This window comes from Homalodisca vitripennis, chromosome 4 (assembly GCF_021130785.1).
Source record: "Homalodisca vitripennis isolate AUS2020 chromosome 4, UT_GWSS_2.1, whole genome shotgun sequence".
Classification (NCBI taxonomy): domain Eukaryota; kingdom Metazoa; phylum Arthropoda; class Insecta; order Hemiptera; family Cicadellidae; genus Homalodisca; species Homalodisca vitripennis.
This window is the reverse complement of record NC_060210.1, coordinates 105,195,598-105,208,646: the sequence shown is the minus strand read 5'-3', so window position 1 is coordinate 105,208,646 and position 13,049 is coordinate 105,195,598. Positions and strand designations below refer to the sequence as shown.

At 31.0% G+C, this 13,049-nt stretch overlaps 1 protein-coding gene across 1 annotated transcript in view; it reads left to right on the top strand.

Annotated features, from left to right (window-relative positions):
• Nucleotides 1-13,049, top strand: part of LOC124359885 (oocyte zinc finger protein XlCOF6-like) — a 66,668-nt gene that overhangs the window by 38,909 nt on the left and 14,710 nt on the right. Inside the window, exon 2 of the mRNA XM_046812999.1 lies at nt 10,423-10,551. Coding sequence (XP_046668955.1) covers nt 10,525-10,551 — 27 coding nt within the window. The 5' untranslated portion in view covers nt 10,423-10,524. The remainder of the gene's footprint in view (nt 1-10,422; nt 10,552-13,049) is intronic.

Here is a 13,049-nt window from a genome sequence, read left to right as displayed (position 1 = left end):
CTCCCTGCCCAATGTTATTTGTTTGTTGGTTAAGAAATAGTTCAGGTTTCTTTTGGGGAATTTCCCGGTTTTGCCTTGTTAGCAAATGTCTGAGAGATCTACTATGGCTGGTGGAAATATCTGTAACAGTTGGGTCTATAATAAGCTTGCTTTTAGCAGGCCTATTTGAACTAATAAATAACTTATCATCAGCAATACCTTGTGTTATGGTATCCTCATTAATATCTCTTTTTCCTTTCATTGTAAAACCAGATAATATTTTATTTAAATTTACAAGAAGTCTGTTCATTGTTTGGTCATCAAGACTTCTCTTCAATCTAGATTCTAACTTTGTCAATAGTTCATCAAAACTATTAATAACTTGAGGACTTGTCAACTGATCAATATGCCTCTTATGTTTCCCAGTTAAAGAAGATAAGAGTTTACTGAATTCTCCAATAAATTGATCAATAGCTGAATTATCAATATCTCTCTTATGTTTTCCAGTTGAAGAAGCTAAGAGTTTACTGAATCCTCCAATAAGTTGATCAATAACTGACTGATCAATATCTCTCTTACGTTTACCAGTTGAAGAAGTCAAAAGTTCCCTTAAACTGCCAATAATTTGATTTATAGCTGACTGATCAATATCTCTCTTATGTTTCCCAGTTGAAGAAGATAAAAGTTTACTGAATTCTTCAATAATTTGATCAATAGCTGAATGATCAATATCTCTTTTATGTTTCCCAGTTGAAGAAGTCAAAAGTTTATTGAATCCTTTAATAAGTTGATTAATAGCTGACTGATCAATATCTCTCTTATGTTGCCCAGTGGAAGAAGCCAAGAATTTACTGAATCCTCCAATAAGTTGATCAATAGCTGACTGATCAATATCTCTCTTATGTTTTCCAGTTGAAGAAGTCAAAAGTTTACTTAAACCGCCAATAATTTGATTTATAGCTGACTGATCAATATCTCTCTTATGTTTCCCAGTTGAAGAAGATAAGAGTTTACTGAATTCTCCAATAAGTTGATCAATAGCTGAGTGATCAATATCTCTCTTATGTTTCCCAGTTGAAGAAGATAAGAGTTTACTGAATTCTTCAATAAGTTGATCAATAGCTGAATGATCAATATCTCTTTTATGTTTCCCAGTTGAAGAAGTCAAAAGTTTACTTAAACCGCCAATAATTTGATTTATAGCTGACTGATCAATATCTCTCTTATGTTTCCCAGTTGAAGAAGATAAGAGTTTACTGAATTCTCCAATAAGTTGATCAATAGCTGACTGATCAATATCTCTCTTATGTTTCCCAGTTGAAGAAGATAAGAGTTTACTGAATCCTCCAATAAGTTGATCAACAGCTAACTGATCAATATCTCTCTTATGTTTCCCATTTGAAGAAGCTAAGAGCTTACTGAATCCTCCAAAAAGTTGATCAATAGCAGACCGATCCACATTTCTCTTTTGTTTATCTGATGGATTGCTCAAGAAAGCTTCCATTTCGCCAATGAATCTTTTAAAGGAATCTTGGTCCGATGTCTTGAGTTTCGCTTGCTGAGCCATATCTAGATCCCTGCCCAGTATTACCTTTTCTAGGGCCATCATCCCATCACCTGTGAAACATAAAAATGAATGAATAATTTCTGTATTATTGCATAAAGTATAGAGGCAATAAAAATACATAGCACAAATATACAGTAATAAATATTACCTGTTTTTGGCTCTCAGGTTTACATGGCCAATGTCATTACTACAACTAATTTTATCTGTTCACATCATGTCTAAACATTGCTTACATAATTAAATTCATGAAATTTTATTCTCTTTGTGGAGAGTAATCTTCAGTCAATATTTTCAGTTTCACATGAGTATTTATCTAATTAAACAATACTAAATACTTATACCATTCCCCTCTAAATTTTGTTGGTATAGTTGTTCAAGATATTTTTAGTATTAGGAATAACCTTTCTGTATCCAAAAATTTTTTCCGTTTTTCTGATGATCAGCAAAACAAGTAATGAGAAATTTACCACACTATACTAAGGAGATGTTTACAATATCACAAACATGCTCAAGATTATTTTAAACGTGATCTGAAACCTCAATTACCAAATTTTTACACCCAGTTATTAAGTTGTCAGATTTTTAAACTTTGCAGTGACAGTTTAAAATAATTGAACCATGTAAGTAACTGTTCAATGTTGTTCAACTGTTGTTATCAGCACAAAACTTTTCAATATCTTCATTACAGTTGCCATTCTTTAAAATGATCAATCCCTAAAAGCATATTATTAACACTATTAACAATTCTAAAAAATTAATGGAGATTTATCATGTGCCAACAAGAATATTATAAAACATAATGATGAAACAAAACCCTTTAGTAGTTCATGAAAAATACACAACAAAAATTATGAACACTTTTACTGAGTGAAACCTATTTGTAACATTAATACCAATTCATGCATTAGAAACCTAGAACTAGCATACCAAATTGTAAATAAATAAAAATTTCCATATGTGTGTGTGTGTGTATTTCTTAATGTGCAAATATATTTTATAAGGGGTATGTTTTGACAATGGAAGGATTGTGAAAGAAACAGGATTTTTCCGGACATTTGCCATCATTAATGAAAGAAGTGAAGTTAGAAGTTAATAATACAACTCACCAGCTAATTTAAGAGGTGCAGCTACGAGGGTGGATGCAACTTTTAAGCCTGAGTTAAATGCTCCAGCTCCCCCTCTTATAACATTGCTGATCTTGTCTCTACCAGACTCCACAATTCCATTAAACAAGCCTGGCTCGCCTCTACGTCCTCCCATTATGACATCAGGCACCTTGTCTACTAGGTCTGCTATAGGCTTCATGAAGTTGGATATTCCAGCAATTAGATTTGCATGGACAGCACCCATATTCTGCTGGAAGTTTCCAGCCAGGTCGTCTCCCAAGGTTGGAGCGCCATCTGTAAACTAACAAAAATTTCTTCATGTTATTATTTTAAGAGCTCATTATAACACACACACACACACGTACACACACACACACACACACACACACACACACACACACACACATATATATGTTATGATGAGCATATATATATATATATATATATATATATATATATATATATATATATATATATATATATATATATATGCTCACCTGGCAAGTGAGAGATCCGGGTTCGAGTCCTGGCTGAGCAAGTACTTTTTGTGATACAATATTTATTTAAAAATTATATATATATATATACACATAGATATGCTATATAATGCTGCTTGTGGAAATGATAACACCCCATAAAAAGTCTAAATAAGTTAAAACTTATAGGCTAAGTATTTTGTCTTAGTTCATTGTCCAATTTGGTTCACCTACTTCATTCTAATTTGGTGTTCAAATTTAAAAAAATTTGCAACTGTTATTTATAGACTTGGACAAAAAGTAAATGATTTTGGATTGCATGTAACATTTCTTTAACTTTTTTATCCAGTAATCATGAAGATAAAGTACAACCTGTTAAGTTGTATGTTGACCCAAAACTATCATTGTGATATTAGGTTAGGTTAGATTTAAAGTTGTTACGTAACTCTGTGTATTGAATCTCATGTTTAATGGCAATAAAGGATGTCTTGTCTATTTTCTTTACTTTACTTTATCACAATTTGTCTAACATTGTCTAATGTTGATTTTATACTCTATGACTCTTAAAAACAATTCCAGCTGTGAAAATAAATAGTTGTTTTACTTTTTAGGCTACTTCGTCGTGTTCAGCGCCACTGAATTGTTCTAGCTGATATTTAATTACTCTTTGTGACTTTCTTTAAATTTCTCCTATAAATAATTAATTTAGTTAGGAGTAGAGATTTGTAAGTGTTTTGTACAAGTTTTTGTGTTTTTTTTATCTTTGTTTTAGTGAAGATGACAGACAACTTCAGCTGGAAATGTTAGTAAGTTACAAATCTAGTCAACGTGTTAAACATATATTTAATTTAGTAGGCAACAAATATTTGACTTTTTTCTCTATTTAACTTTGTTGTACTATACTACTTATTTTCTTCTTTCCTTATTTTTTTTACAAAGAGGATTTTAGCAAAAAAGTAACTGCAACATTTTAATATCAAATATGTTAAGTTACCATGAATTATGGTTTATAAATGTTTTAATAAAGTATTGCAATGTATTCTGTTTTACCTCTGACACTTTAGGGCATAAGAAAAATTAAGAAAAGGGTGCTAACATTGTTTTTACTACTGTGACTAATAATGTAATAGGATAACAATAAACTTATTATCTTTTCATTGTGATGATTATGAAGGAATATATATAACATGTTTCTCATTATTCCAACTGCAGTATGTGATGTGTCATTGTCAAAAGTATATCGTTAAATGAACCGGGTCACCTAAAGAAAATTATTTTCACCATTTTGTTATTATGAGTAATTTTTCTCAACATCAATTATGATCGATATAGAATAAACCTATTTTTAAGTTGCGGTGAAAATGTTTTGTGTTGTAAATATCACCTGTTAAATAAAGAACTAAAGTACAATATCAATCTCCTTGTAATACTCATCAAATTGAAAATCTAATGTCATATCAAAACCATTTTAATTTATAATATAAAAAAATTACAAATGGTGTCAGTTAAAATATTTAAAAGTATTGTTTACATTTGTTGAGAGGTAGATGTACAGAAAAAAAGGAGAATATCAATCAAGTTGCTCTTTGTAGGTATTATTCCAGTGAGTAAAAAGAGTAGTAGGTCCGTAGCCATTCTTGCATTGCTAACTTTAGTCATTTTCCTGTCTTTGGCTGAAATTCTGGTGGGAGGTGGTTGTAGACTTTCAGTCCATTGTATGGGCAGGAAAACCACTAAAGTCACTAATGCAAGAATGGTTACGGGCCCATATTTTTTACTCACTGGAAAAATACGTACAAAGAGCAGCTTCATTTATACTTTCTTTTTTCTATACGTATACCTCTAAAAAAAATGTAAGCAACAAATAAAGGGTTAAACATTTTATAAAAAGAGTCTTTTATGGAGTATTTAAACAGTTTTCACTAGTTTATTTTTAATATATCTTTTAAATGGATGAATAGAGTTCTTTTATTTCCTTAGGCAGAAAGTTGAAATATCTACTACTGCTTCCATAAAAACTTGAGTATTAAAACATGCTATATGAACAATAATTATTAATAAACTTTAAGGGATTTCTGGTTTCATGACAGTGTACATTTGTATATAGATAGACTTAATCCTTAGTTTTTCGTAACAAATGTCAAACACTGTAAGATATAAATAGATCAATCTGTTGGAATTCTATGCTTTAAAATGGTGGTGAACACCATCATGCCTGGCTCCAAACATGATTTGCAAAGTTTATTTCTGCTGCACAAATTTATTTTGTTTTAAATTTTTTATGTACAAAAAAAATGAGCAATGAAAAAAGTAAATCTGGTGTAAAGTTTTAAGAAGCTTACTCCGAAGTAAAAATATTTAAAGTCAACCAAAACCAGATCAAACTCATAACTCATAATCAAATATTATGAAGACCAATAATTGAAAGTACCAAAAGATACAGAAAATATATTAATAATCTTAACTCGACGAATGATTACTTCAAACAGTCTAAAGAATTACATTGGTTGTAGACATTTTCAGGTAAGTTTTAAACTTTTACACCAATGCAAAACTAAAAAGGAAAGTCATTTAAAACTCTCCTCATTTTTAAAATTTTTTGAGGATTTAAAAACAATAAATAATATATAAGTTAACAGATACTTTTCTAAAGCTGATTGTATTAACTTTCCTAGACATAGATATAAAGAAACTTTTCATGATGTGTACGGATCAGTTTAGTTAGATTAATACAAGATTATAATATTTTTCTATTTTATTCATATTGAAACAATAAATCAGTTTCAATATGAAAATTATTTTATTGTTACCTGAGAAACTAGTAATAAGAGTAGCAGCCCAAGCAGCATGTTATACTTTAGCATGTTGAAACACATCACTGGCCCTAGTGTAGTTAGTTATCAATACTTTCACTTTGTAATAGTCCAAAAGTGGATTTCACTTTGCCAATTACAGTCTTTCTTATCACTTCTCAAAAATCCTCATTTTGGGAACACTGTCTATCTAATCTCATTGGCACGCATAAATCTCCATGTGAATTAGGTGTTACAAAATCTTACTTGTAATACTTGTTTTTGGAAAAATGTAATACCAAAAGAAAACTGTTATGTATCATCAGAATCTTGTAAAACATATGTTATCTCTACTTCTTAATTATGAATAAACAAATTATTAGTAAAAAAATAATTATTAACATAAATCTCGTAATAATTTAGGATATAAAAAGTATAAGTCACATCTACTTCATTTATACAGGAAATTTCTGCATCTCTAGATAAATTTAATAAAACTCTACATTTACTCCAAAGCTTTTAATTGTATTAATTATTCCACTATTTTGTGTAAATTACAAGATTGTGAAATTTCAGATATTGCTTTTAATGAATGAAACTGTATCTATGTATTCTGAGTGTATAGAATACAAAGATTTCATTTGTAATTAAATATAAGTTCTAAGTATAACAAGAATGTATAACCAAATGTGAGGCCACAACGTTCCATTCTGGACAAGTTTCTATTTATGTAACTGTGTTTTCAAAACTTATCACATTCACTATGATTGCTTCCATTGTATTTTCACTGTTTATATACTTCTTTTGATAATATGGCTTTATTAATAACCTTACTAATAAAATATATCTGAGCATGTAATGTTGTGTTGAGTCAAAGTCACAAAATAAATAGCCATGTTCTTTAACTGATTTATATGAATTTTATTTAGATTGAAGGATGAGCCATGAATGTCTCATACTTAAGAAAACCTGTGTAAATCACAATTAGAAAATGTCCATTTTTGGTGAGTGTTTGCCTAATGTTTTATGTTTTATAAAGGCAAACTTATGATCCATGGGTTATTTAATTGTTAAAATGGAGGAATTCATTATAACTATGTGGAGAATTAAATTAATCCAAAGAGATACAAGTATTTCTTACCTATAAATCAATCAAAAGTCTATAAATAAATCATTACATAAAATTGGAAGATTCTGTTGGAATTTTATCCAATCTGGATTGAAGAATCTGGGATTTACATACCCTATGCCTTATTTTCTCTAATAAAGCACAACTTACTGTATGTTTTACTGTGGGCTTAGCTCACTAATATCTAAAATAGCTTAGTTTGCTGATTTCATTTTTCTTTACTGAGTTAAGACTATTAAATTGTAGCTTGTCTTCCTTATACAACTTAAAAATGTGGTTTTTTATAAATATAAAATAAATTCTCTTTGTTAAAAGTACATGGAATTGGAAAATGGATTGCTTATGGTTTCAGTAGTAAATTAATAGTTATCTTCTTAGTCTGTTTATGTAGATGTGATTATTTGTGAAATATAAAGGGTATTTGCGAACTCTCTGGAAATATTTTGAGGATTTTTTATTCATGGCAAGACAAAAAAACTGTAATATAAACATTGATCAGAAATGCTTAGTTTGCTGTCTGTATGTCTTTATTTATTACGGTAACACGTAACAATAAAAAAACTCAAATTTAGTACAATTATTTTTTGTGCTACATTTAATTACAAACCTTTTAACACATAAACTTAAAATTTACCAAGAAATAATGTAGATGTAAGCTTTAAAATGCTGTAATGCACGGTTATTGATGCCGTAATCATGTAAACATGGACAATGTTGCTGTCCATTGCAAATGTTTAAAGATAAATAAATATATATAAAATTATATATATATATATATATATATATATATATATTGTATATATATATATTTGGTATATATATATATATTGTATATATTTATGTATGTATGTATGTATTGTTATGTATTGTTGTGTGTGTGTGTGTGTGTGTGCGTGCGTGCGTGTGTGTGTGTTTTATGCATAAAATAAATGTACAGAAGGTGCTTTAAACAAGCTTTTGTACATTGTTTGTTTTTGACACTCATATAATATTATATATGTATTGTTGTGTGTGTGTGTGTGTGTGTTTTATGCATAAAATAAATATACAGAAGCTTCTTTAAACAAGCTTTTGTACATTGTTTGTTTTTGACACTCATATAATATAATTATAATAATATTAATAGTAATATTAAATATTATAGTATATATATATATATATATATATATATATATATATATAAATGAGTCAAAAACAAACAATGTACAGTTTTAATCTAGATAAAGTCCAAACAATCAGTTGAGCAATAATAAAAATAACTTCTCTAATACTAATAAATTTCGAGGAATATTACTCATTAGTTTATTCCCATTTAGCTTTTGGAATGGGAATGTATGGTGTTACATTATAGGAAATATGAACAGGTTATTATTGTAACAAAGAAGAGTCATTAAAATCATATACATTCTGATCAATGATGTTTCTGCCAAGCATCTTTTTGCGGAATTTGGTATTATTTCTGTTTATGGTTTGTATATATTAGATATGGTGCTGCTTGTAAAGAAAAGTTCAAAGTTAAATCTAACAAGTAAACACAATTACAATACCTGCACAAATCATCCTGTTGAGGTACATAAGTGTTTTGAAAAAAGGCCAATTTTATGGATATAAAGTTTTTATCCCATCTCCCTACAGAATTTAGAACTATTACAATAAATTATTATAAATACAAACAAATAATATCTAATAATACTGGCTCTGTACTCTATGGATGTTTTTTTTTTAATATGAATTATTTTAAATCTCACTTAAAGCAACTAGTTTTAAAAGTTTAGAACACGGTTGACTATCTATATTTATATTAGCATATATTACATATTTTGATTTTATACTCCTATTATTAACAAATAAAAATCAAGAATAACTTTTAAGTAATGAAGGTGTTCCTGGCAATGAAATCTTTTATTCCGAAAGGGCCATCCAAAAAATAAAAATTATTATTGGAAAAATATGTGATCATTATTAGTGGTATCAAATTAAACTCTTTCTAATTTCTACAAGAATTTCATATATAACTTAGTCATACTGTTATTGATGTTGATGCTATTTATTGTACACATTATATAATTCGCCATTAAAGGAGTTTAAATTGAATTGAAATACAAGGAGTTTGAAAAAGAACTCCCTATTTGTATTGTGTTCTAGAATCTGTACAAAGTGACATACACTATTCTAGTTTGTGGTGTTTGATTCATCAGCTCCAAGTGTGGCTCCCCTGAAGTTGGCAGGTCTGCTTGACCTTGAGACGGCACCAGTGCTGTTTTATTCCTCTGTTCCCTCAGTTCAGTCCAGGCGTAAGTGCAGAGCAACTCAGCAACAATGTGTACTCCGCAACAGAAAGCGCAGTCTGTTATTTGGCTTGTAAAAACTGAGTCAGTTATAACAGTGCAACATAATTTTAGACGTTAGTATGGTAGTGAAACACCTACAGCAAAAACAACCCGTCATTGCCTTAAGTCTTTCAAGTAATCTGGTAGTGTTTTAAAGGTAAAATCACTAGGTAGACTGAGAACTTCTGAAGATGTTGACCAGAACTTTGTTTCTTGTGTTCAGAGCCCGAAGAAGTCATTTACCAGACATAGTCTACAATTACCTAAAGTATATGAAAGACTTTACTAAAGTTCTATGACTGAAAATTGCAACTGTTACATGAAACCAAACTTATTGTGCAGGGCAACAAATGGATCCCATGTTTAAGTCTACTAACATTATATAAAACTTGAAGGAATTCTGTCATTCATAATATGTGATAATTGATTTAATTTTTCATTTATTTCTACATTAAATTTATATTTAAAACTAGGAAGTTCTTTTTCAATCACTCTGTACCTTAAATTTTTAAGAACACAACCATTATTTGTAAAAAATTAAATTCATTTAGATTTTAAATCAGGATTTTGGCTTATACCATATCTTTTGAAAGTAACAAAATGGTTTCCTTTATTATTTGAAAATTTTAAGTAAAAACATTTGTACAACACTAAAAATAAAATAATTTTTTATTATCCAATACATAATTTAACTCTTTTTGAAAAAAGTCCACATTATATGTGATTGGGTTTATATAACAAAACTCCCTGTAACTTTTAAATTACATACAATTCAGTAGGAAATTTTGATGGAAAAATATTATTGTAGTATATAAGAATATTTAAATGATAGTTTTATATTATAACTAGGCTAGTTATTCTAGTTTTGGCTTATTTTTGTCTTAATTGTATATTAATAGTTTATATTTTGACATTGCACTAGTTTGTTTTATTTAGTTTGTAAAACTGTCAAACGTTTGTGCAAAAAAGGCATATTAAAATTTAATGGGATTAGAAAATTAATGCATTTTATAATAAAGAACTGATCTATTGATTTTTTACAGGTTGCGAATGGGGATGGATTACCACAGGAGGTGTGCGTTATTTGTCGGGAACAATTGGACCGTAGCATCACATTCAAGCGACAAATCCAGAAGGCAGAGAGTATGTTGCGTCAGCATCTTACACAACATGTAATCACAATCACTAATCTATAGATAATCTAATATTTTTCATTTAAAGTTATTTTATAGTTTTTTTACTCGTTTCATTGAAATATATAATAATATTATTTTGAAGTTACTCAGAATAGAATAAAAATTCTTTATTGAGGTGAAATTAGGGCAACACAGCAACACAGCAAAATCTTACATTAAACCTCAAATAATAACAATTGAATCCAAAAAGTACTCGACCTTGACGTCTGGCATGAAATGACGTTACTTGGCGGCAACGGCAATCTGGTCCCCTTCAAAGCACTCCCCTCCACAAGCCACTACCTTATTCCAACGCTCCTCCCACTTCCGGAAACACTCCTTAAATTCATTTTGCGGAATGGCTAACAGGTCCTTTGTCGCATTTTGTTCTATTTCTTCAACATAGTCAAATCTTTTCCCTTTCAAAGGAATTTTTAATTTCGGAAATATCCAGAAGTCACAAGGAGCTATGTCAGGACTGTAGGGAGGCTGTCGTAGTTGGTTGATGTCGTGTTTGACCAAAAAACGCTGAATAAGATTTGAGGAATGAGCTGGCGCGTTGTCGTGGTGCAGGATCCAGTCACGGCTTGTCCACAGTTCAGGTCGTTTCCTTCGCACTGCATCTCGTGGCCGCCTTAGGACCTCAAGATAATACTCCTTATTCACTGTCTGGCCTCTTGGAGCATATTCGTGATGAACAACGCCGTCCTGGTCAAAAAAAACTGTCAGCATTGTCTTGATATTGCTTCGACTTTGTCTTGCTTTTTTTGGCCGTTGCTCTTCGTGAGCCCCATGAACCCCAGAATCTCGACATTTGCTGTTAGTGATATGCCGCTACTGGACATCCATAAGGTTGCCCAGATTGAAGTGGCACATAGGTTTTTGCTGTGCCCAGTGGTGGGTTCAACTGGTAGGTATAAACCAGCCAGAAGTGATCACTGCTGGGTGAAGATTGAGCCTTTGTTTCAGGGTCGTAGCCATAAACCCATGACTCATCACCAGTAATAACTTTTTAAAATAGCCCTGGGTCACTTTTTATCAAATCCAGATTGTCCTGTGCGATTTCAAGTCGACAGTTCTTTTGGTCTTCTGTCAACAGCCGAGGAACAAATTTTGCCGAAACAGGGTTCATTTTAAAATCTTTGTGTAAAATGGTACAAATGACGATTTTGGTACTAAATCTTCTTCCAGCTCTCGGACAGTCAATCGACGATTTTCATTAATTGCTGCACGAACACGTTCAACATTTTCAGTGTTTCTGGCCGTTGAAGGCCTGCCAGATCGGTCATCACTCTCCACTGATATGCGGCCATTTTTAAACTGCCTAAACCACTCTTTTATTTGTGTATCGCCCATAGACACGTCACCATAAACTTTCCGTATCATAGTAATCGTCTCTGTCTGATGCTGAATGGCCAAGTTTTTGGCAAAATTTAAAGCAAATGCACTGCTCAACACGTTCAGTCGTATTGAAATGCGACGCACACACATGGCAGTACTGTACGGAACAGAGCGCTGTGACTCACTGAGTGACCAGATCGTATTCAATGCCTAATATGGGAAGGAGTAGGCTCACCCCTCCCCTCCAATAACCGGTTCAAGCTGGTCGGTTACGCCGCGGCCGCCTACTGGTCGGCGGTCAGATACTTTTTCGACAGACCTCGTATTTTAAAGTTAACAATAAAACAACATTCATAAGTATTTACAATTAAAAAAAATATTACAAATTTTAGTTCTGCAACTTTAGTTAATTGTTTTCTTTCTCCTAGTATTTTGAATTAACTTAGTAAGTTATCTTGGTATTTTATAGTTTCCTATAGACTACAGTAGAGTAGACTTAAATTGTCTTTATTATCTATTCTTGAGTAACTTCCATAAAATAATTCTACATTTTGTCCAATCGTATTTCATGTTTTAGTTTATTAATAAACGCACGTATAAGTAATAACCGCTTTAAATTATTGTACATAATTATATTTTAATTCCTCACCAAAGAATTATACTTTGTGGTTAATTCATATTTTTCTAAATCATCTAACTTGTTTTTAAAACATTAATTCATATTGGCATATCTAAGGAAAAATGTTTCTATTTAGACAGAGCTGGCCTTGGCAATGAAAAAGGTGACTAACTTAGCTTACCAGAAGACAAGTAACTTGGTGGAAAAGGGATAAGGAATACTTGCTACTCCCCAGTGAAAGGGGGATTGGGGAGACCCCTGAACGTTTTGAAATTGTAAGCTTAGAAAACTAAAATAATTGTGATGTTATCAAATTGTATTTAGTAGGAATTCTTCCAGGCTATAGTAGGATCATCCTAGAAGCCATCTGTGTAGTGAAGTCTTCAAAGCTTTCCCACTCATACAACGCAGGTCCTGGATGAGATGGTTGAACAGTTTTTCTACCCATCTCATACAATGTGAAACTTTGGTTGTTTAGGATGTGCTTTGTGACATGTCTTGTGTTGTGTTGGTGTATGCTATTCAGTTTTGTCAG